This window comes from Beta vulgaris, chromosome 6 (assembly GCF_026745355.1).
Source record: "Beta vulgaris subsp. vulgaris cultivar EL10 chromosome 6, EL10.2, whole genome shotgun sequence".
NCBI lineage: Eukaryota > Viridiplantae > Streptophyta > Magnoliopsida > Caryophyllales > Amaranthaceae > Beta > Beta vulgaris.
The window spans coordinates 26,500,928-26,526,882 of NC_079207.1; the positions used below are offsets into that span (position 1 = coordinate 26,500,928).

Here is a 25,955-nt window from a genome sequence, read left to right on the forward strand (position 1 = left end):
TTTTGTTTTCTAACGGGTCTTTTTAATCTTAGATTTTTTTTTTGTTTTCTTTACACTTCCCTTTTCTCTGTCCAACTTTTCCCGCTGTCCTTCCTGTCCTTTTTTCTGTCATCTGCTTTTTCCTCTTTTCTGTCATTTCATGCTTTTTCGCTTTTCATCACCCAAACTCCTTCCCACAATTTCCTTTTGCAGTTTAGTCCTCCTATAGACAAAATAAAACGCTAGCTGCTAGCATTTTATCACTCCTCATAGGAAAATAAGGGGTTTGTTTTTAAAAAGGAAAATAAGCTGTAAAAGTCAATACTCAGGCGCCATTTTCAATACGGTTAAAATATTACTACTCGTGAGCGCAAAACGCCAAAACCATACCGATAAATTACGGACTACGGAGAGTGACTGTAAATTCAAGTACTGCAAGTAATCACTTCACTGAGTGAGTGAGCGAGTGAGTGCTCGTAAATACGGCGCAGATCTAGTGCTCTGCTAAAGCAAGCCGTCGGTGACACACATTTCCTGAGTGAAATCAAAGACTTGCTATGTTTCATTCTTTTTGAAGCTCTACAAACTAATAACTAGAAAATAAAAATGTCATCCTCAATATTTCCACTTGTTGTATTTGCCAGAATATCAGCTGTTCTAGTAGCAGCTCTTGTCCTAATTTGGGCACTTTTCTTCAAAACCAGCTTCATTCCCCACTCTCCCTCTTCTCCTGACAACTTCATCTATGCTGTAATTAACCTTTCTCTCTCTCCCTTCCTTAAATTACCAAGAAAAAGTGTTTAATTTTTTCTTGGTTTGTGTGATTAATAGGTGCTTCATCCTCTGCTAATGGTGATTGGTTTCATAATTATCAGTGGAGAAGGTTAGTTAGTGAAATAATTTCAATTTTTTTTGAGTATTAGTTAAGCTGCATTTTGAAGTTTTTTAGTGTTCATTTATTTTTGAAATGGTGCATCTTTTAAAGAATCTAAATTTTGGGTTCTTATTGTTTTGTGGATTTGTTTGGTGGGTTATTATCAGCTATTTTGGTTCATAGATGGGTGCCAGGCTCAAGAAATATGAAGAAATTAGTGCATTTGGGGATGCAAGGTGTGGCCTTGGCTTCTGGAGTTTTTGGGATTTGGACGAAATTTCATGGAGAAGATGGTGTTGTTGCTAATTTCTACAGCTTACATTCTTGGATGGGTTTGAGTTGTGTCTCCCTCTTTGCCATTGAGGTTTTTTTTTCTTCTATCTCTATTTACTATTCCCTCGTCCACAAATAGATTTTTCATTTCTTTTTGTACAAGTATTAAGGAGAAATTTTAGGTGGAATCCTAATTGCATAAAATTAGAATAAAAATTGGAGTTGGTAGTATTATTCATGAATTCTTTGTTGAGGGGTGAGAATGTAATTGGATAAAGTGAGTAAGACCCCCGGTTGATTTGTGAGAAAATAAGAAATATTATGAAAATTAAAGATAAACTATATTTTAATGGGTAGATCATATCAAATAAGAAAATGACAAATGTATTTGAAACAATCATTAATGATAAAATGGAAAATCTATTAGAAAACGGGGGAGTATGTTTAATTTTGTAACTTTAATGGTAGACCCATTTGTTAGATATTCACATCAAAGAAGAGAAGATAGACTTTGATGCTGGAGTAATTTCTTTCAAATTGAAGAAACTACTAGTAATTAACTTATTTGAGGATGTAAGGAGTATGCTACAATTAGGAATGACAAAAGGTCGGACTTGGATCGGATTATGCATAATCCTATATCCAACAAGAAGTCGGATTTTGAATTTGAGTCCGACTCCGACTTAAAATCCGAACATCCGACTTCGAGTCCGATCCGACTTAAAATCTGAACATCCAACTTCGAACCATCCGACTTATTTTTCTGCCAATTTTTTATAATAGAATAGTCTTCTATAATACAATAATTTAATCATTGCAATTTATTATAATCATCATATGAAAATCTTATATAGTACAAATAATCTAAATATTACTATTATTTTTACAATCATTTCTTCAATGGGAAAATCTTATGTAATACAATTGGCTAAAAGTCGAAGTCATATTATACATAAATAATACATTAACATAAATAAGACAAAAATATTGATCGACTCAAAGTCGGATTAGGATTCGGATGTCGGATTATTTTATGAGATCCGACTCCGACCCTCCTCCGATCCAGAGTCGGATTTTTTAAACGGAGTCGGAGTTATTTGTCGAAGTCGATTCAGAATTTTTCTTTCGGATCGGAGCGAACTAGGGTCGGATTCGGACTGGGTTGTCATCCCTAGCTACAACATTTATCATACATTTGTGCAAGGGTACTTTTTTCTCATTACTTATTTTAACTCTTCCAAATAAGCCATGTTCAGTAAAAATTGTATTGGATATAACACATATATGCTGTACTTAGGAGTATAGTGAAATTCCCCTATAAAAAAAAAAAGGAGTATAGTGAATTCACTCAGAAATATGTGGATAAATTACTTAAATGGTTAATTCTAGATTATCATACGCAGACACATAATATATGCTAAATACGCTATCATCAAACGAAATGTCACTTTTTCACAATAGGCTTCTGTTAGGTCCGACTTTTCCCTAAGCAAACGCACTATGATATACTTCATGAAACTTTACAAAAAAAAAGAAAGAATTGAAGTATAAGGGTATTGTGGTAGTTTAAATGCTTTCTTTGAATACTTTGGCATGATTGATGGCATTGGCAATGATCCCTTTCCCTCCATGCAACATTGAAATCATTAGTGACACACACCATGACACCAATATTGTGTGGAATGTGGTCCTGCACTCCTGTTCCCTTTATCACTCTTTATCATCCTTTCAGGCGGATTAGGACCAGAGTGCCGCACGTCAATCTAATAATCTATATAAAGTAGTTATTAGGTTTAGGTTATGCCTCGGATAAGAAAAATTTTTATTTATTAATACTTCTTCCGTTTCAAAATAGATGATACATTGTCTATTTATGAGTGTTTCAAAATAGATGATACATTGTTTTTTTTTCCTTATTTAGTAACTTTTGCCTTACACTTTTACCATTTTACTTAATTAATACATGTGGTCCCCAACTTTTTCTTTCTCCCTCCTTTTCACATGGGACCACTAGAATTAATCTACCTCCATTTATACTACTTAAACATACTTATGAAATTTTGCCTAGGAGTCCGTTTTAATCACAATGTACCATCTATTTTGAAACGGAGGAAGTATAATATTTTATGATAATAACACTAAATACAACTTAATCTAGTGGTTAAGACTTTAGTATATGTACTTGAGGTCTCGGGATCAAACTCCTATACTACGCAATTTCGCGCCACGTGGCACAGTTTTTTGTTTACACAATCATATCCACTACATTTCAATGTTTAATGTTTCAAAGTTAAATATAGTAAAGTCTTCCCGTCAATATATATATATATATATATAGTAAAGTCTTATTATTATATGTAACTATAAAGACATAAACAAGCTTTTTGATATCTAATAATTTTATTAAGGTATAAACATTCTCTTATCTCAATTCCACTAAAATTGTTATTTTTTTATCCCCAATTTCTTATAATTTTTTTTTTATAAAAGTAACTTTTTTTTACAGCGGTTTAAAGAACAACAAAGAAGTTAGGCCCTTCTCGTCCAAGTGGCAAGATCATGGGCTTTTTTTACTCCTACTCTACTAGCTTTAATACAGGCTAAGTATTTTAATTTAATGGCTTCTCACCCGATTTTAATATTTTAAGTATTTTTTCATTTAAAAAAAATAACTTATCATGTCATAATTATGTCCATTCTCCGATTTCATACTAAATAGAAAATAACGAAAAGCTAATAAAGGCAATTACGAGACTTTGAATAATAATATATTTGATAATTATAATTAATCTAGGGAATCGCCAGGGCCAAAAGACTAGTTCAAGTTAAATGTTACTCCATTTTCAAAGAGTTTTTTTTTTACCTTTAATTTATTGAAAAGTTAACCAGAATAATTCCAACCATAGGTCATCTGTTTTTAATAATTTCAACTACGAGCTATTTCTAAATGTTTCCTAACTTTATGGTCATGCTTCCAAAAATGCACTAGACACCTGCTGAAAGTTGTTGTAAGCAGAAATTTGCAAATTACACTAAAACAACCCTTAATTGATTCAACTCTCATAATTTTTTCTTAAATAAGAGGTGTTTCTGTCAAAAAACTTTAAATAATGATGCAGGGGATGTCAACTGAATGCCGAGACGGTACGAGAGCTCCGATGGGTCTTAACGCTGGTGAACCTGCAAAACACACTGAAAAACTACCCCGGGGTTTTTCCGGGAACGCCTCTCCGACACTCAAGTCAGTAATTGAGGTAGAGAGAGAAAGTAGTAATTGTAGAGAGAGATGCTCTAGCTTGTTAGGTGAGAAAATGAATACCTTACAGATAGGACAAGCACTATTTATACTGGTTGTGAATTCCAATAAAGTAGGGTATTTAGGACAACTCCAGCTGGTGGAGGGTTGATGGCCCTAGGAGTAGGGTATTTTGGTAATTTTGCTAGAAATGGGCCCAAACAATTAGCCCCACGCCAATTAATCGGAGCGAAAATCCGATTTGTAGGGGAGGTTGATTGACGAAATTGAAAGAATTGCATCTCCTTTAGGCTAGAAGGGGCCCGCAAATTGTTAGAAGAGATTTGCAGGCTGTAGGCGGGCCCTCGTACGCTGGCCGAGGTTGAGACACTCACGCCAGCTGAGGCGCCGCACGAAAATGGCTAAAGGGAGCGGGCGCTAGGCCGAAGGACTCCCTCGACTAGGCCGAGGGGCTCCCTCGATCATAGCATGCGAGCGCTGGGCCGAAGGGCTCCCTCGACCATAGCGTGCGAACGCTGGGCTGAGGAACTTCTAGGGCGCGCTAAGCCAAGGCCTGTACGAGCTGCTGGGGCGCGGCTGGCCTAGGCCGAGGGCGAGGCTGGCCTAGGCCCTTGCGCTGGCTGAGGCTGGTCGAGGCCCTTGCGCTGGCTGAGGCTGGCCGAGGCCCTCGCGCCTTGCGCTGGCTGAGGCTGGCCGAGGCCCTCGCGCCTTGCGCTGGCCGAGGCTGGCTTGTGCGAGCTGGCCGAGGCTGGGATTGATAATTCAAGCCGATACGTTCCTGGTTGCCTCCTCATAGGCCGAAGGGCTCCCTCGACTAGGCAACCAGGAACTTATCGGCTTGAATCACCTGAGGGATTCCCTCTTGCCCGACTATGGAATGCGGATAATTTGAAGAAGTATTTTGTTTAAGTACAGTAATTTAGGGGCATTGATGTGCATGGGCCAGGCTTTTTGGCCTCGGCGTAAATTTTGTAAAAACATTAGTAATGAATCAAAGAAGCCAAGCATATGTCTCGCCACATTTTCTAAGTTCGACAAAATATGTTGCACCACAACATCCGAAATAGTGTGAGCCAGGCAATGCCTCGCCAAACAATGAATCACGAAACAAAAAGCAAATATCGACAAATCACAACACTTAACAAAACAAGATCGAAGGCGATACTCTCATTGATAACACAAATATATTACAACATAAGGGGAGGCAGCCTCGAACAAACAGAAGGCCACCTCTTTGAAATATTACAACATAAGGGAGGCAACCTTGAACATACAGGAGGCCACCTCTTTGAAAACTACAGCATAACAGAGACCGCCGCAAGCAAACAAAGGGCTAAGTACCAAGGTACTAATGAGAAGAGCTGCCGTAGTCCCTAACCTCTTCATCAAATGCAACTTCTTCAAAACCTCCCGAGAATTGCTGGGCGTCGGGCTCAGCCTGCTGGCCCAAGCTGGTGGTCGCCATTTGATCACGTAGCAGAGCCATCTCGGCTTCGTAAAGGGACTGATAAGTCCTAGTCGAAGCCTCCCAATCAATAGTGGGACAGTCCTGAATCACGACCTTCTTCATCCGAGCCAGTGCATACTCCTCACCGGCTCGGAAAGAGTTCCCCCAACCTCGGTGTTGTACGCCAGACACTCGTCTGACTCTTGCCACGCCTGGAACTACTTCGCGGAAATCCTCTCAGCCTTCACTCGAGCCTCCTTCAGCCTCGCCGAGAGACGACCCACCTTCTTCAAGGCATCATCATGATCTTTCGTGAGTTGGCCAATCTGGCCATTCAGCTCGTTCTACTTCTCCTGAAAGTCAGCTTGATCATTGTCAATGGCCCTCATCGCCCTCGTCAGCTCGCATTCAGACTTGTGAAGCTTTGTCTCCAAATCCTTCACAATCGTCTGATGCCCCCGGGCCGCAACCTCTAACTCAGCTACTCTAGCGGACAACCTCTCATTCTCCTCAGTCAAAGTTAAACGGCGGCGTGCCACCATAGTCATCCGAATAAACATTTGCAAAGTCAGGAAAAGAAGTTAGAGAGACATACATGATACAATAAAACACAAAGATGATAACACTTACATCCAACCAAGCGTGCTGAAGCTCGTCGACCTCGCCCATGGACTCGAGATACTCCTCATCCTTGGGACCAGCCATCTCCCTGCACATCTTCCTCAATCGTCGACCCTTGTCATCAGTCGACAGCCTAGTGAAAAGGGCGTCGCTCCCAGCCAATGCCCCGCGCACCCTCTTTGGCGGCGGCGAAGGAGAAGAAGGAGTGTATGTGGGAGTTGGGGGAAGTTCATAATTCCCCTCGTCGAAGTTGGCATCCAGTCCCGACTGGAGGGATGGCCCTCTACTCGAGGAAGGCCTTCTCTCCACGCTCGAACGTGGTTGTTCCAAGGCGATCACTGTCTCGGGAAGCCCCGACGAAGTAGTGGAGCGCTCCTTCTTGCGCCGTGTGTTGGCGGGATCCTGGATGCATCGAAAGTTAGCATGAAAACATAAGAAACGAACAAATAAGAAGAGAAGCGGAACTTACCGAAGGTGGCGGAGGTACCCTGGTGATCGATTCGTCCTGAAGTTCCCCCCTGAGCCTTTGGGCCATGATGGCGTTGATATCAACTCTATTGGCCATATTTTTGTCTAATCGTGAACGGGAAACGACTACACAAGTAAAAGTAAGGCAACATCAGCATATATCAATAAAAAACTTAAGTATGAAAACATCATCCCGACCCATTACCCTGAGGGTAAGCCTGGCTCACTCCGAAGGCAGATAAGAAGTGTTCATCTTAAGCATATTTTGGCTTGGGGAGCCAATTAAAGGGGACAAGCACTCTTTCCCCGTCTACCTCCTCGCAATGAGTCTGAAAGTAACAGGCTGCCACGACCTCCTCCTTTGACATCTCTGGCACCTCGAAGTTCAAACAAGTCCGGTGGTCCCTCTCGAGACCACGTGATAGGCAAACCCCAGTCACCGCCATAGTAAATATAAGCAAACTGACGTCGGAACTTCTTTTGTGCCGTAGACATCTTCCGAACCATCTTATACCCTTTCCGGCATTGAAAGCCCCACCAGCCACCACCGTTATCCTCAGTGTCGGGGATTTTTACTAGCTTGGCCATGTTCCGCCACAAGCGAAGGGTGGGAGTGACTCCCAATGAATGACAGATCATAACAAAGCCCAAGATGGTATACCAGGAGTTGGGCACCAATTGTGTAAACGTAAAGTTGTATGCTGTCATGAGTTCTCTAATGAAGCGATGAAGAGGAAATCTCAAGCCAAAATCTAAGCATGCTCGGTACACCACAACACACCCAGGGGGAGTCGTTAACACCGTATTCGTATTCCTTGGTCTATGTAAGGCATAAGGATCACGAATGAACAACTTCGCTCAGAGGGTGGACATGTCCCTCATCATCCTTTTCATCCAAGTAGGATGTGGGTACTTGTTGGCCGGCCCCCGCCGGGCACGAGTGGGGGGTACTCTACCTGGTCCGAATTCTCAGTGGCACCACCCTGGTCGGCCGTAACTACACCATGAAGGAAATGATCAAAGTAACTATGTTGTGCATAAGGGTAAGCTACGGATACCTCCCAGGGGTAGGGCACGTCTTCCTCGACCTCTTCCACAAAGGACCACGCATGGCTCGGAAGGAGGACCGCATCGGGGACGACCGAAGGGTCGAGACAACAAGCAGTCGCCGTCACCAATGTTATTCCTACCCCCCGAGTCTCCTCCGATAATTTGTACATAGGGGGAGATTCGGGAGGGGTACCCGGCTCAGACCTCGACGCCATTATTTACTAACAAAAGGGGGTCGGCCGTTGGCCTTTATTAAAAAAGAACAAAAAAAAAAGATAGAGGAGTCGGGCATACCTCAAGTGGAGAGACCGGTTGAAGGAAGAAGCTGAATCCAATTCTAGTGAGATAAACTAGAGAGATAGGGTGTGGAAATGCTCAAGTGGAAGAAACGAGAATGAGAAAATGAAATCTCCTTCCCCCTTATATAGAGAAAAGGATGGAAAAGGCTCGGACCCCACCGTTCAGATGGGCCTTCATCAATAAACCTCCAATTGGGCCATACTATTGAGAAAGATCAGCTAAATATGGACCTTGTCTGCCCGATGAAAGTAATAACAACTCGGCAATTGATTCGGAAACGTTGAGATCTTGAGTTGGGACCTTCCTCGGACAACGAGAAGCATCCTACACTTAGAAAAATAAACTAAGTATCACCAACTCTTCGTCTTCTCGAATGCAGGGGCTCATTAGCCCCTCCGAAGGCGACCTTGGACCTCCCTCGGACAACGAGAAGCGTCCTATACTTAGAAAAATAAACTAAGTATCACCAACTTTGTGCCTCCTCAAACGCAGGGGATCATTATCCCCTCCGAAGGCGACCTTGGACATTCCTCGGACAACGAGAGGCGTCCTATACTTAGAAAAATAAACTAAGTATCACCAACTTTACGCCTCCTCAAACGCAGGGGCACATTAGCCCCTCTGAAGGCGACCTTGGACCTTTCTCGGACAACGAGAGGCGTCCTATACTTAGAAAAATAAACTAAGTATCACAAATCTTTCGTCTCATCGAATGCAGGCTCTCATTAGCTAGCACACGCTTCGGACTCCTGGAGTGCCTCGGCCAGCTCACACAAGCCTGGCTCGAGGGAGTGCCTCGGCCAGCTCGCACAAACCCAGCCTCGGCCAGCGTAAGGCGCGAGGGCCTAAGCCAGCGCAAGGGCCTCGACCAGCCTCGCCCTCGACCTACCGCGCCCCAGCAGCTCGTACAGGCCTCGGCCTAGCGCGCCCCAGAAGTTCCTCGGCCCAGCGTTTGCACGCTATGGTCGAGGGAGCCCCTCAGCCTAGTCGAGGGAGCCCTTCGGCCCAGCGCTCGCACGCTATGGTCGAGGGAGCCCTTCGGCCTAGCGCCCGCCCCCTTCAGCCATTTTCTTGCGGCGCCTCAACTCGCATGAGTGTCTCAGCCTCGGCCAGCGTACGAGGGCCCGCCTACGGCCTGCAAATCTCTTCTAACAATTTGCGGGCCCCTTCTAGCCTAAAGGAGATGCAATTCTTTCGATTCCGACAATCAACCGCCCTTACAAATCGGATTTTCGCTCCGATTAATTGGCGTGGGGCTAATTGTTTGGGCCCATTTCATGGACCAGCCCATTTCTAGAAAAATTACCAAAATACCCCTACTCCTAGGGCCATCAACCCTCCACCAGCTGGAGTTGACCTAAATACCCTACTTTATTTGAATTCACAACCACTATAAATAGTGCTTGTCCCATCAGTCAAAAAGTAGTCCTTTTCTCACCTAACAAGCTAGAGCATCTCTCTCTACAATTACTACTTTCTCTCTCTACCTCAATTACTGACTTGAGCGTCGGAGGGGCGTTCCCGGAAAAATGAGAGAAAGTAGTAATTGTAGAGAGAGATGCTCTAGCTTGTTAGGTGAAAAAATGAATACCTTTTGACTGATGGGACAAGCACTACTTATAGTGGTTGTGACTTCCAATAAAGTAGGGTATTTAAGTCAACTCCAGCTGGTGGAGGGTTGATGGCCCTAGGAGTAGGGGTATTTTGGTAATTTGCTAGAAATGGGCTGGTCCATGAAATGGGCCGAAACAAAAGGGAAAAAAAGAGTTCTATGGAAGATAATTTTTTACAAACAAATTATTGAATATCATTTAGAACTTGGAAGTTGATAACTTTGATCTTCTTCCAGACTCATAGATCAATCAAAGTAGAGTTGTGCAACTGAGGATGAAGCTTTAACCTCTAGGAATTTTTTGAGGAAGGTTCAAAAGTTGACCGTTGACTTCATGACTTGTTGAATTCTATAGCCAACTTTCTGACTTACATGAGCCTCCCCTTGATTACATCCAATCCATTTTCTAACAAATACTTAATATTCCCTCAAATACAAGATCAGACAATCATTCAATCACTTCATCTCTCTTTCCACATCCACGTGCTGAATTGCCGATAGTTGTCTCTCCATCAACCTTAGCTTTCTCTTCGCCAACTCTCTGTGTTTGAGCTCACTCAAGCCACCAACGCCTTTCACCCCAAGGTCATCATCGGCACCGGCATCATTGTCATCATTAAAAAGCTCAACCCGATGCTTTTTAGTTTTCAGGGCACACTTTTGGACTTGATTTGGCCAATAATTCACTTTTGGAGGGGATGGGTTCTAAGAGGCAAAGAGTTACTTATTTTTTTAACTGGATCTAGGCCTGGTCGTTCTTTTGGCTTAAAATGAACTCAACTGAAACGAGCTGAACTGAAAGTAAATTGAATCGAGTTAAAGTAGAACTATGAGAGGATAGTAGATGAACCGAACAAAACTGAAATGAGTTGAACTGAACCGAACAAAACTGAAATGATGAGCTGAACTGAAACCGAGACTATTGGTGCATTTTGGGAAGCATGAAATACTTCTAACAAAATAAATCTTTGGACTGCTCGATGACAGTCCTTGATAAAAGCCATCTCTAGATATTGACTCTGTAGAGGCTCAAGTGGAGGGTGAGACCTACTCTATAGCCTCATTAGTTTCACTAATAAAGTAATAATCTTCTTGGATTTTCTTACCATTGGCTACTTCTCTAGTGTCTAGTAGAGCTGGCAAAATATTACCCAACCTGCCAACCCGACTCGAACCGAACCCAACCCATTAATAATGGGTTGGGTCAAAAATTTGAACCCGTTTGATTAAATGGGTCGACCTGACCTAACCCGTTTAATTAAATGGGTTGGGTCAGGTTGAAAATTCCAACCTGATTTTGACCCACCTAACCCTTTTATGAAAAAACAAGCTAAAAAAACCCCTAAAAAAATTTGGAGTACTTTACTGCTCTTGCTTATTATGACTTAGTCATTACACTTAAGGTTGAACAATTGCTTACGAAGTTGTAATGATGTTAATCTTGAACATTTGTGTTGATTTTGAACAAAAGTTATGTTGATTTTGAACAATATTATCATATGGTTATGTAATGCCTTAATTTTAATTTGCTGCCTACTGTTATTTGCAAATAAATTATGTTGTTTTTATTTTTTTTCTAGAAAAAATATGAAAAAAAAAATAAACGGGTCGACCTGAAGGTTGACCCGTGTATCATAAGGTTGGGTTGGGTTGTAAATTTTAACCCGTTTAAGTTAACAGGTCAGGTTGGGTCAAGGGATTCTCAACCCGTCAACCCACCAACCCAACCTGATTTTGACCCAACCCGACCCATTGTCAGCCCTAGTGTCTAGTGAGACTGTCAATAATAGAAGTATCAAATAAGTCGTTATATACACTATACAGCTTTTTTTTTATCACGCTTCTCTTATACCTCTATATAGTGTATTAAGTTGATGTTGGTTGAAGTGCAGTGGGTGATGGGTTTCATGAGCTTTTGGCACAGAGGAGAAATGCGGCGAGTAAGGATGAAAATGCTGCCATGGCATGTATTCCTAGGCTTATACACATACAGTTTGGCGGTAGCAACAGCAGAAACAGGGCTCCTAGAGAAGCTGACATTCATGCAAACTAAGAGAAATGTTCCAAAGCGAGGTTCTGAATCCATTGTTGTAAATGGACTTGGACTAGGACTTGCCCTTCTTGGTGGTCTTGTTATTTTGGCCGCTATTTCGCCTAAAACACCACCAATTCACAATTTGTCCACCAAAAGCAATCTACTTTAACAACAAATATTAGTCATATGTACCTTGTTAGTGGAATATAGAAGGTGCTTTAGATGGCCCAAAGAAAAGTGGGGTGTTGGCTATTGCTAATAAATAGGCAATTGTATAGCAATGTGATCATTTTTTTTTCTCTTCTTATTACTTCTGTTTGATTTTTCTTATTAGGGGTGTTGTTGCAACTTGCAAATGGTTTCTCTAACTTAGCACATTATCCTCTTATTGCTTTTCTTATAAAAAATAATGAAGGATATTGTGAGTTCTTAATGAAAAAACTACGATATTTTGACTGCATGTATAATTAGTAAAAAAAATGTATTCTCCTTTTGTTAATGCTATATAGAAATATAATATGGGACAATCCTCGATCCTAAAAAATAGTTTGATGTTAAAGTATGTGACATACTTCCTCCGTTTCAAAATAAGTGCAACATTTGCATAGTGTTTACTATTCACAGTTTAAACTTTAATTAGCTTTGGTGATTTACATTTTAGGAAAAACATAGTCATGTGGGATCTTGTTAGATTCGTCTGAATGTGAATTTTTTTAATATCAACTTTTTATAATTTTTACTTATTGATAATTGAAGATATTAACGGTTAAAATAATACATTGGCAAACGTGAAAACAAGAAGTGTTGCACTTATTTAGAAACAGAGGAAGTATATCATTTCAGAAGGGATCTAACCAAACCTCCTTGTGCTCCCCTCCTTTTTTTCTTTAACTTTCTTAATAAATTTGCATTTATGTGTAACAAGTAAATAAAAAAAAAGAAGGAAGTAGAGCTGGTTAACATTTTAGCTTGGGTTGATTTTGTTTTCGAGTTGATAATAAACTGTTGAACATAGCTTAACTAAACCTATTTATTAGAAGGGTTATCCATTAGACCCATTTTATTCATTTTAATTGAAATTGTTTATTTTCAAGAATCTCAATACACAATTTCACCTTTAAAATATGCATAGTTATATATTGTAGATATGTTCTATTATTAGTATTTCTTAAATTTTAACTAACTTTTACCATTTCTCTTCACAACTTTTATTAAATTTATTTGTAAATAAGTTAACTGAATCAGGTCAGTTCTTATTGGAAGACAAAATGAGTTGAAGTATCAACTTAAATCTAACCTCCTTAATTAAAAGGGTTAATCCTCGGGGGTAGGATCCTCCGATATTAAGTCTGAAACAGTCTAAAAACTCATACTAGTACTACTAATAGTGTTAAAATTTAAAATGGGTTGTTATTTTGTCTTTTTGTGATTTCGTTTTTAGTTAATTTGATGTACTTCACTAATATGCTACGTGAACTTGCTACTTGTTACAAAGTCATGGTAACCTTCTACTATGTTTTAATAGGATAGTTTATGTTTTGTTTATTTAAAAGGAAATCTATTATCTTTACATGTATTAAATTTAGCTTAACTATCTAGTGTTATAACTCTTCTCTAAACGCTACCTACATCATATAATATATAATTATCTGGGTTTAGTATTTAAAAAAATTGCACTAAGTGTTGGTCAGACGTTGGTCAATCCTTGTTAAATCCGTTGGTCAGCCGTTAAGAAGAGAAAATATATAGTCCCAATAAGGGTGGTCCCATTTATATGCATCTAACTGCTACATGCATTAACTTTTATAATTATATGATTATGGTTACTTTTGTTAGAAAGTTAGGTCACATGATAGTGATGACTTAAACTTAGTACATAGTAAGAAGATATTTTTTCCGATTAATTTTCGAAACTGGACTAAACCTAAAAAATATTTAGACATTATCTCTATTCCTTCCGCCAATGTTATTACAAAAGATAATAATGAAAAATAATTTTTATTTGAAGTTATAGGCAAAATTAACGACACAGATATAAAAAAGGAATACCTTTTAAAGTTAAAAGATATTGTTTGTAAAGAAGAAAATCCTACTAGAACTGAAGCAGTTACTTTATCAAAGATATTTGATCCTTATCCAACTCCTAATATTTTCAAGCAAATTACAACTAAAGATTTACAAACTGAAGTTAGCACTCTTAAAACTCAAGTAAAAGAGATTAAAGAACGATTGTTAGAATTCAAAACTAAAGACTTAGAACTTCAAACTAGAATAGCTTTGTTAGAACCAAATAATAGTCTAAAGGATCAACCTTATACTTCAAACTCACCTCCTATTCAAATTTCATCTCAAGACCTTAAAGAAGATCAAATAAATATTATAGATAGAATAAATTTTCAAAAATGTATATTCTCATTTCACTTAAAATAGTAATGACTTTCACTTAAATACTATAGCATTACTAGATAGTGGAGCTGATCTAAATTGTATAAGGGAAGCACTGATTCCTAGCATTTTCTACGAAAAAATAATAGAAAAATTACATAGTGCTAATGGTGAACCTTTAAAAATAAAATATAAACTCCCTAATGCATATATTTGCATTCAAGGTTATTGTTTTAAGAATACATTCATTGAAAAAAAAACTTTCTCTCTCTAAAAACCGAGAGCTCCTCTCACATCGAGTGAGTAGTTTCTATACCCACTGTTACATGCAAACTTTTCTTTCATTTCTGCACGCGGCAGAGATCTTCTTGAGAAGAAATAAGAACTTTCTACCTTCCCCAATCAGCTTGCTTAGCTTTCTCCGGGAATAGTCCCTACTAGGATTCCACTTTATAGGTTTTATAGAGTTTGCATTTGGTTTTCATGCACCATTGCACCAATAGTATTATTGCACGAATATCATGGCTGAAGAGTGAATCTCAGAACTGCTACTTGCCCGCCTATTTATTGCACCACTCTAGTCTACTAATTTCTCAACCTCCATTACTGCTTCTTATCTTAGTCATGTCCTCATCACCCTTTAACCTTCATTTTCAATTTATTCCTTCACCATGCAAGGAACAAATGAGTTTCGTAATTTTCGTATGGGTGCATTAATTGACCCACCACCTGATCCATCATCCTTAAACCGCATAAATTGGAATTTGTCCGTCCTAGGGCATTTCTTTGGCCCTAATCCTCCAGCACCAACTTTGATCCAAGGTCTCATAAATGCTCAATGGATAAAACGTGGTTCAATCGCAGTCCAACTAATTGTGAATTATTATATTTTCACATGCACTCATGACTCATCGCATTGACGTGGAGGCTCTCCTATAAGAACATACAACAGTCATTGATGGTAGAATTGTCACTTTCAGGGCATGTCATTGGTCTATAGTACCTCAAAGTATCAATTTTTCAGCATGCACGTCTATGGGTTCGAGTTGCTGGGCTCCCCTTGGGGTATCTATCGAATGCATGGGCCATGCAGGCATTGCGCCATGTGGGATTCATCGAAACCATGCCGGATGAATTTGCGGATCTTCCAAATGAGCCAGAATTTCGAGCACAAATGTTAATCGATCTCTCTAAACCTCTAATTCCAGGTTGTTTCTTACCTCTTTATGATTCTCAGGTTATTTGGGTTTATTTTCGCTATGAAGGGGTCTCCAAATTCTGTAAAAAGTGTGGCTATGCAGGACACTATACGAGGTCTTGTAATCTCTCTGATTATGAGGCACATAGGCGTATTCGTATCCGTGTAGCGGACCTGGAACAATCAGGCCGAAGAGTTCTTTATGGGCCCATGAACCTGGCTTACTATACAAATCTCATCGAGGGATCACCAGACCGATTTCGGTTCAGGAACATGCAAGTCAACCTATTACAGCATATTGAAGATCAAGAGGACTACCCTCGAAATCGTCCTTATTCTCCGTCGGACAGTGACGAAAATTTGGGCAACCCAGCATTTCCCTCTTGTTCCGTGTCTGAGGGGTCGGATCCCTATTTCTCGGGTGAAGAAAACTTCGATGGGGAACAACCTATAACTTCTGAGGCCCAAGAATACCCCATAGGGAGGCAATCCAGGGACCCTCTGGAGGAGCCGGATCTTGTTCAGTCCCCAAGGCGTAGATTTGGGCTCTCTTCTGATCCATATGCTCAATTTTACAACTCCCACTCTCGAAACACTCCCCCAACACAATTTGGGCCTCAGTTACAAGATGAGGCATCTAGTAACCCTGTCCGCGCCCGCCAAACACTCTTTCAAGCTCTCGGTATTGAGGAGTGGGCCCAGCAACAATCTAGGGACTCACAAGTCATACTGCCTGACTCCTTGGGACAAGGACAGTCAGAGCATCAAAACTCGGGGCTTCTTTAGGATGTAATGCACCAAGGCTCTGCTCTACCTCAAATAATGCAATCTCGACGACCTTTATCGCCTTTGCAACCAATAAGCATCGTCCCACAGTCAGGTTCTCTCTCTCATGCAAGACAACGTTTACGTGCTATATTGCACTCTTTCAATCATAGGGCTAGAGTACATCCATCCCCTTTCAACCACTCGCCTACTTCTCACTTTTCACCAACGGGGAACATTTCATCATCACCAGATGGGCCTGTCGAGGAACCAATTATATCCAGTGTGCAACCAGTGCAGCAGGTTACCCCTAGTATCCACGGATATCATGTTTCTACTCTTTTGTGGCCCAGAAAAAAAAAGAAGGGCCCCTGATTTACCTCGGGGTAAATCGCTGGGAGACAACATTGACACGCTCCACCCAAGTTATATCGATACAGATTGGGTTCTAAAACGCCGTCGAATCAAGTGGGAAAGATGGGAAGACAAAGGTGGCTTTAACATGTTGTGGAGTCATCAGGGTAAAACTCAACTCAAGCCAAAATCTATTACTGATATCACTATGGCAGATGACCTTGGGGTAGAAGTTGGGCCTGAAATCACATCTAAGGCAACAACAAATCAAAAACGCCATGCAACTCTGGATTCCCCTCCCTCTCTCAAAAAACTTAAGGTGCAAAATGAAGCATCTACATCAGCTACAAACCAAATGAATGGTAATGATGACATGGAATTACACTTCTCTATGGTGCTATCTCTTTCTCCTCTTGAAGGTGGCGAGGCTGACCTTATACAACCTACAAGGTTCTTGTGAAGATTATCTCCTGGAATGCAAGGGGCCTTTCTAATGAAAATTTCCTTGCTTATGCGTATGTCTTTTGGCTTTATAATACGCATAATCCTATGTTTATCTTCTTATCGGAAACAAAAACTACTGTCTCTTTAGCTCAAACAAAATTTCGCCACATGAATCCTAATTTTGTTGTTGGCATTGATGCTCTAGGAACTAAAGGAGGCTTAATAGTTCTAGGTTTTACTAATTCTCAAGTTTCGATTATGCATGTGTGTCAAAACTTCATCCTATGTATGTCTCTGAATCAAATGGCACTCAATGGAATGTTTGTTTTTTGTATGGCGCCCCTGTGGTTCAAGATAGGTATGAAGTATGGGACCTTCTTCTTCAATACATTTTCCCCTTAAATCACTGTATGATTATTGGTGACTTTAACCAAGTTGAGAAATATGAGGACAAGCTTGGTGGTTCTAGTACTATACGTGGGTGGAAGGAGTTTATAACCTGGAGATTTCAATCCAATCTGATAGAGGTTCCTTTCCAAGGCCCACGTTTTACATGGACAAATAAATAACTAGGGTCTGCATTACTCCTAGAAAGATTAGATAGGGTGTCTGTTACGACATCCTGGTCCACTTTGTTTCCTAATCATTTTGTTTATCATGAGCTGATTCTATGCTCAGACCATGCAGCAATAGTTTACACCACAATTGACCAGACTCATACCTCTAAACGTCCATAACAAATAGAAACATGGTGCTTACAACTACATCCAGTTGTCAAAATTCTTAAGGAGGTTTGCTCTCTTCACTATCATGGTTCCTTAATGTTTGTCATACAACAAAAACTTCGTCTGCTCCAACAAAAATTACGCTTTTGGTGTTTAAACCATAAGAAAACGCATGGGTAAATTGGCGGAAATTGAGTGATACTCTTGCTTCAATGGGACAAAGAGTATATAACCTCTCTAGTGGTCAGGACTACCTACAATCAATTATCTCCACACAACCGCATTTGGAACAAGGGTTCTTATATTGGAAACAACGTATGAAACGTAATTGGATGTTACTTGGAGATTGTCCCTCGCATCTTCTCTACTCCAGAATTCGAAAACAGACGATAAGGAATGATATAACTTCCCTTAAAGATGTCCAGGGGAATTGGACAACGAACCCGGAGCATATTATGTTAATTGTGAAAGACTTCTGGACTTCCATTTTCTCCAATACTAGCACCTCGAGTAATGAAGATGAAACTAACCAAGTCCTCAAAGAGCTTGATCTTCCAGTACTCAATGAGCAACAACAGGCAAGTTTAACGCAAGCCTTTAGTGCTGAAGAAATTAAATATGCTATGTTTCCGATTGCAGGTTCTAAATCTTTAGGTCCGGATGGATTCACGGCTGAATTTTATAAAATTCATTGGGATCTTATTGGTCATGATATAATTGAAGCAATCCAAAGTTTCTTCCAGACGGGTTTTCTTCTTAAAGCATGGAACAATACCTTGCTAGTTATGCTTCACAAGGTTCCTAATCCTACAGAGGTCTCACAATTGCGCCCAATCAACCTATGCAACACTATCTACAAATGCATAACAAAATGTCTAGTTCTTCGTATGAAACCTCTTCTTTCTTCACTAGTCTCCCGGTATCAACATGCGTTTGTCCCTGGACGGAGTATGACAGACAATGTCTTGCTATCACATGAGCTAATTCATTTTATAAATCGCCAGAAAAGAACGGCTCATTCGTATGCTGCAGTGAAGATTGACCTTAACAAGGCCTATGATAGAGTGCACTGGACTTTCCTAAGGAAAGTTCTACAAGCTTATGGTTTCCCAGCTGGATAGGTGCAATGGATTATGCAATGTGTTTCTTCGGTCTCTTTTAAAATTCTCCTCAACGGCCACCTTTCAAAGCCTATCTACCCAAAGTGTGGTTTGCGTCAAGGTGACCCCTTGTCACCATACCTTTTTATCCTATGTATGGACATTTACTCTCGCATGCTTTCCTTAGGTGAGAACCTACACTTCTTTAAAGGTGTTAAAGTTAGCCATCGAAGTCCTTCCATTTCGCACCTGTTTTTTGCTGATGATGCGCTTCTCTTCCTCCAAACTTCCCCTTTTGCTTGTAGATATCTGGCTTCTCTTAACAACAGGTTTTGCTTAATCTCGGGGTCTACAATAAATTTTACTAAATCCTACATCAAGTTTAGCCCTAATACTTCAATGACTGCTAAGAATGATTTCAAGGAGTTTTTACATATGCACCATAGTGACATAGTGACGTCTCATCTTGGAGTTCCTTTAGATATTCAACACTCCAGAAATCATCACTTTCACTTTCTCATAGATGTCATATCTCAGAAACTTTTAAACTGGAATAGCCTTCTTCTCTCCATGCCTACGAAGGTAATTCTAATTAACACCGTCATCATTGCCATGATATCGCATATTTTGTCATCCTTTGCTATCCCCATTTCTATCACAAACCGTCTAGATGCAATGATCATGACTTTTTTATGGTCAAATAAGGATAAATCTGGCATACACTGGGTCAAGAAAGATAAAGTTCATTTACCAAAAGGTTTAGGTGGTCTAGGAATTCGTTCACTCCAGGTTCTTAATCAAGTTTTTCTCATGAGGAAAGTCTGGCACATGTATACCAAACCATCATGTCTGATGTCGCAATGTTATCAAGCTGTTAAACCAATTGCTCTATCAGTTGGGAAATTTGTGAGTAAACTAGGTGCGCAAAGATCTTGGGGCTTTAAAGGCCTACAGTTGGCTAAAGTGCAATTTTTTAAACATTGTTACTGGAAGCTTGGAAACGGGAACAATTTGAAAACTTTCTCTTCTGCATGGCTCAATGGCCGGGTGCCTATTGCTGCGAACACAGTCACCTTGCGACAAATAACTACTTCTCATGTTAGTGACTTCATTGATGTGGAAAATCAAATCTGGAAAATGTCTCTAGTAAGGGATTTTTTCTCTTTTAAAGATAGTCAAGAGATCCTTTCAATGGAGCTTCCCGCGACATCGCAAGGTGATTTCATGGTCTGGGGTCACCATCCTTCGGGCCATTATACTTCAAAAACTGCCTATGCATGTCTACTAAAGGATAAGGTGCCCAGTTTATGTACTTTAAGCGAGATCAAGAAGAGAGTCTTTAAGGTTCTATGGCATCTTCCCCTGCTTCCAAAATGGAAATATTTCATCTGGTGGATCCTTTTGAACAAGCTCCCTACAAGAGAACAACTCTTTAAATGGAAGGTGCCAGTTGCTCCCACCTGCGACATTTGCACCCAAGAAATCGAAACTTTACAGCACCTTTTCCAGGACTGCCCTCTCGCTTTTAACACTTGGCAACTGTGCCATCTTCCTTTTCAAAACTCACATGGTAATCCAATATCTTGCTGGGATTGGGTTGCTACACAAATCCTGCTTCTTCATAGCGAGGATGGACTACATAGTCCGAACTTAAAGAGGTTCATTTGGACTCTTTGGAGCATTTGGCTGCATAGGAATGAGCACATTTTTTGTAAGATCAACCCTGATGTTACGCACATTGTGCAACAAATTAGGGATCTAACGGAATTGGACTCACAGCTGGAAACTTTACCTTGTTTTAACAACCTAAGGTTTCTTCATCCACCGGAGCAATCTTTACAGTCACCCCCGGGGTTCCTTGGGGTCCATTTAGGTGCAACCCAGACCTCTCAACCAAGATATATAATAACATTTGATGCTGCATGGAACAAAGAAACGGGAATTATGGGTGGCGCCTGGACCTTGCATCGGACCAATATCCCATTACAATTAGTTGCTACGGGAGGAGGACGATACGGTCTTGCTACTTCAGCGCTACATGCTGAATGTCAAACTTTTCTACATGCCTTATAATGGGCTGTCCAACACAACTTGAACCATACCACCTTCCTAACGGACTGCTCCAACTTAATTACGGCGCTGCAATCCCCCTTGGCAATACCAACAACGATCTACTGGACTATTAGCAAAATAAAAGAGATCGCAATATCCTTTTCCTGGTGCTTTCTTTTGAAGGTGAATCGCCAGCAAGTTCAGAATGCACATGATGTAGCTCAACTATGTGCCCAAAATTGTTCGCAATTCACTACAAACAGCTTTAATTTTTAATTTCTGTATTTCCACCATTGTCAAAAAAAAAAAGAATACATTCATTCTAGTAAAGGATATAAATAATGAAATAATACTTGGTACTCCTTTTATTACTCAAATTTATCCTTTTTCAGTTGATCGTACGGGTGTTCATACTAATATTATGGGAAAGAAAATATCTTATCAATTTCTTGCCCCAGTTTACCAAAGAAATTTGGTAATATTACAATCTTCATCTATTTTTCAACAAGTAAATACAGTAACTGATAAAGAATCTCAAATTTCTCTTTCACAACATGAAATATCATACTTAAAAATAGAAGAAAGATTAAAAAACTCTTATATATATTCAAAAGAAAATATGTGATTTAGAACAAAAATTTAAAGAAGAAGTTTGTGCAGATATTCTTAATGCTTTTTGGAAAAGGAAAAAACATACGGTTTTCACTCCCTTATGAAAAAGAATTTTCAGAAAAAGCTATTCCTACTAAAGCAAGACCTATTCAAATGAATCAAGAAATGTTAGAATTTTGTAAAAAAGTAATTGAAACCTTATTAGATAAAAAGTTAATTCGACCATCTAAATCCCCTTGGAGTTATGCTGCTTTTTATGTTATGAATCAAGCGGAAAAGGAAGAGGGGTTCCTAGATTAGTAATCAATTATAAACCTCTTAATAAAGTCTTAACATGAGATGGTGATTAGGTACCCAATCCCTAATAAAAAAGATTTATTGAGTCGTCTTTATGATGCAAAAATCTTCTCAAAGTTTGATACAAAAATTAAATTCAAATTCAAATAGAGGAAAAGGATAGATACAAAACCGCCTTTAATATTCATTTTGGACATTATGAGTGGAATGTAATGCCTTTTGGCTTAAAAAATGCTCCATCAGAGTTTCAAAATACTATGAACGATATTTTTAATCCTTATACTCAAAATATTATAGTCTATAATTATGATACTTTAGATCAACATTTCAAACACCTTAATATTTTCTTACATATTACTCCCTCCGTTTCCTAAAGATCTTCTCTCTTTTCGTTTAAGTGCGTTTCCAAAAAATCTTCCCTCTTTTACTTTATTCCTTATTTGGAATTTTTTTCCCTTTTTACCCTCTCATGTTCCTCTCATATGATCCACCATTACATTATTAATTCAATTTTACTCCCTTTCTCTCTCCTACTTTAACCTTTTTTATTTGTTTATTTATCTTAACCCCTTTCTCTCTCCTACTTTACCCACCCCACACCCCAACAAATGGATCTTTTTTGGTATCTGTAGGAATAGTAACAAGGAAGATCTTTAGGAAACGGAGGGAGTATTAAAAAGAACGGTTTTTTCATCAAATACCCCTGACAAAAAAATTTATTCACCAAATACCCCACCTTTTTTCAAAATTCACCAGATACCCCTAACTTTTAAAAAAATTCACCAGATACCCCAAATTTTTAAAAAAATGACAAATAATGCCCTTAATGACTAACGACGGTTAACTCCGTTAGTCATTAGTGTTAATTAACCCTAAAAAACCTAAAAAAAACTCATAAAAACCCTAAAAAAAACCTAACTAATCTAACTCCCTCTCTCTCCCCTAACCCACCACCCCCAACAACCCAGCCCCCCACCCACCCCCCCCCCCTTCCCCTCGCCGGCAACCCCTCTCCCTCGCCGGCAACCCCTCCCCCTCGCGCCAAGCTTTCCGGCAGCCCCCTCCCCCTCCCTCACTCTCGTCGCGCCTCCCCTCCCCCTCCTTCCTTCGCGCTCCTCTTTCCGTCAGCCCCCTCCCTCACTCTCGTCACGCGCGCCTCCCCTCCCCCTCCCTTACTCTCGTCGGCGCCTCCCCTCCCCCTCCCTCACTCTCGCCGGCCCCGCCGCTGCTGCTGTTTTTCGCTGCTGTTGTTTCTGCTGCCGGAAAGAGGACCGCGAAGAAAGGAGGGAGGGGGAGGGGAGGCGCGACGATAGTGAGGGAGGGGGAGGGTCTGCCGGAAAGGCGGCATGAGGGGGAGGGGGTTGCTGGCGAGGAAGATGGGTTGCCGGCGAGGGGGAGGGGAGGGGGAGGGCTGGGGCTGGGTTGGGTGGTGAGTCTAGGGTTTGGGGGTTGGGGTTGGATTAATTAGGTTAATTAGGGCTAATTAGGTTGAGTTAGGGCTAATTAAGTTGACTTATGGCAAACTTGTAAATATAGGCTAACGGAGCACTTACGTCCGTTAATAGTAACGGTATCTGGTGAATTTTTTTTAAAGTTAGGGGTATCTGGTGAATTTTGAAAAAAGCTGGGGTATTTGGTGAATAAATTTTTTTGTCAGGGGTATTTGGTGGAAAAACCGTAAAAAGAATGGTTTAGTCGTCTCTTTTCCTAAGATGAAAATATTTCAAACTAAAATACGATTTTTAGGACATGATATTTTCCAAGGTACTACAAAACCTATTAATGGAGCCATAGAATTTGTTGATAAATTTCAAGATGAAAGTAAAGACAAAAATCAATTACGAAGATTTTTAGGATGTCTCAATTATATTTCAGACTTTTTCCCTAATTTAAGAAAATATTATGTCTTTACCAAAGATTACGGAAAAATCCTCTAGCTTGGTCACCTAAACATACACATATAATACAAACATTAAAACAATAAGTCAAGTCCCTTCCATATTTAGGTCTCCCAAATCCCAATGCATTCATGATAGTAGAAACAGATGTATCTGACATGGGTTATGGAGGCATTCTTAAACAAAAATTACCTGAAAATAAAAATGAATAAATAATTAGATTTCATTCCGCCATATGGTTAGGTTCTCAAAAAAATTATTCAACTATTAAAAAGTAAATTTTATCTATTGTTCTTCGTATTTCAAAATTTCAAGATGATCTCTATAATAAAACCTTTTTACTACAAATAGATTGTAAATCTGCTAAAGAAATACTACAAAAGGATGTTCAAAATATTGTTTCAAAATAAATTTTTGCCAGATGGCAAGCTATATTATTAGTTTTTGATTTTCAAATAGAATTCATAAAAGGAGAAAATAATTCTCTTCCTGATTTTTTAACTAGAGAATTTTTACAAGGAAAAAGCAATAGTAGTAATAATTAAAGTTCAACTATTACAGGAGGCAAAATGCATCAAGATTCTAATAAAGGCAAAGGTATTCAAAAATCGGAAGATTATGTGATGAGATTTCATAAGTTCCGCCCATCAAGTGAGAAACCATCTTCATCTGATAAGCTTGACGCATTTTCCGATTTTCCACCTTTATCTTATTCCCCAGTCAAGTATCATACTCAAAATTCAAACTCAAAATTAACTACTCAAAAATCCCAATCTTCAAATTATGAAAGCCATAAATACATCACCAAACCTCATAAGGAACACCTACTCCTTACACGTTTCAAAGAAACTCCTCAAATTCCCAAACTTATCAAGTTTACTAATTCTCTTTTCACAATGTATTGTCAATACCGACCTGAAACATCTTATAAAACTCAAAGGTTATCCCACAGACTGAATGGGTATCTGCTTATGTTCCGAAAGAATTCTTAGTCCCTTTCCAGCCACAAGAATATAATTACATCGACTATCAGATGGCATGGTTTCGAGCATTCTTATTAAGAGCATTTAATCATTCATGGTTCTTCACTATTTGCCCTCAATGTCCAAATAATTTCTCCATATGATTTTATGAATGGTGGCTCTACTTTGAAAGCTCTCAACAAATATGACCGATGGAAGTAAAAAAATCCTACGAATTCTTCTCCACTCATGTACAAACCAACACTCCATATTCCATAGTACTCTTATTTCATATAGAATTCAATGTCTCATGGATAATGTGTTGGTCTTATAACATTATTCAATGGTACCCAACACCACTCCCCATGTCTTTGGTACGTGAATTCAAGATCAAGTGATGGGAAAAATTTGCCATTGACAAAATTTTCTCATTAAAGACTGTCCAAGATCAAATGGTTGCAAATAATCAACTTATCAAAGAACCCAGAAAATCAAGAATCTGAAAAATTACTCAAAAAGGAAACCAAGCTTTCTCCAAAGACAAACTCAACTTTTTATCCGAAATTCAGACGATTCATTCGGCTCATCAGTCCATTCCTCACCTGATGACCCATTTGGAGGAGCTTGTGCTCAAGATCCTTATTTACAATAAAGAAAAAGTTTTTTCTTTTTAAAATAAAATAAGCTCGCAGGATCTTCCTGGCAAAAGTTAGGGCATTAAAAATAAAAAGATCCCGCTAAGTGATTATCACTTAGGTAAAAATAAGAGACAAAATTTACTAACATTTTCAATGCAGGTATTTCTATGATGACTCATCAAATATCAGGTTTATCACCTGCCTATCTGATGAATCCTAAGTTCATCACCCAAAGGCATAAAAAGACAATATTGCAATTACTACAAAAAAACAAATGAAGAAATGTCCAAACTAGAAATCTTCATCAATTACATCCACCTAGCATGCATGCACACTCATTTCACTTGAGCCAAAATTTCATTCAAAGATAGTTCCAAGACTCAAGTTATCAGACAAAAGATAGTTCCAAGACTAAAGTTATCAGGCAAACTCAAAAGCAATTTAATTTTCCATTTCAAGTGGCAACACTTATCGCAAATGTTTCACAAAAATCCAAAATTCATTTACTATAAATAGTTACCTGTATCCTCATAGCGAACTAAGTTTTTTTCTTCATAACAAAAAATAGAGAGCAAATTAAGAATCAAATACAAAAGCCTCACGCTCAAAA

At 39.4% G+C, this 25,955-nt stretch overlaps 1 protein-coding gene across 1 annotated transcript; it reads left to right on the plus strand.

The window, feature by feature from the left end:
* Positions 1–383: 383 nt before the first annotated feature.
* On the plus strand, positions 384–12,375 carry LOC104896358 (probable transmembrane ascorbate ferrireductase 4). Its single transcript, XM_010683102.4, has 4 exons — positions 384–729; positions 811–862; positions 1,021–1,217; positions 11,773–12,375. The coding sequence occupies exons 1-4, from the start codon at positions 586–588 to the stop codon at positions 12,082–12,084; spliced, it is 705 nt and encodes a 234-aa protein (XP_010681404.1). The 5' UTR covers positions 384–585; the 3' UTR covers positions 12,085–12,375.
* Positions 12,376–25,955: the final 13,580 nt, after the last annotated feature.

Coding starts and splice junctions, on each gene's coding strand:
- LOC104896358 (XM_010683102.4), top strand. CDS start 586: ATGTCATCCTCAATATTTCCACTTGTTGTATTTGCCAGAATATCAGCT. Junction 863..1,020: donor CATAATTATCAGTGGAGAAG/GTTAGTTAGTGA, acceptor GGTTATTATCAG/CTATTTTGGTTCATAGATGG. Junction 1,218..11,772: donor TCTCCCTCTTTGCCATTGAG/GTTTTTTTTTCT, acceptor GTTGAAGTGCAG/TGGGTGATGGGTTTCATGAG.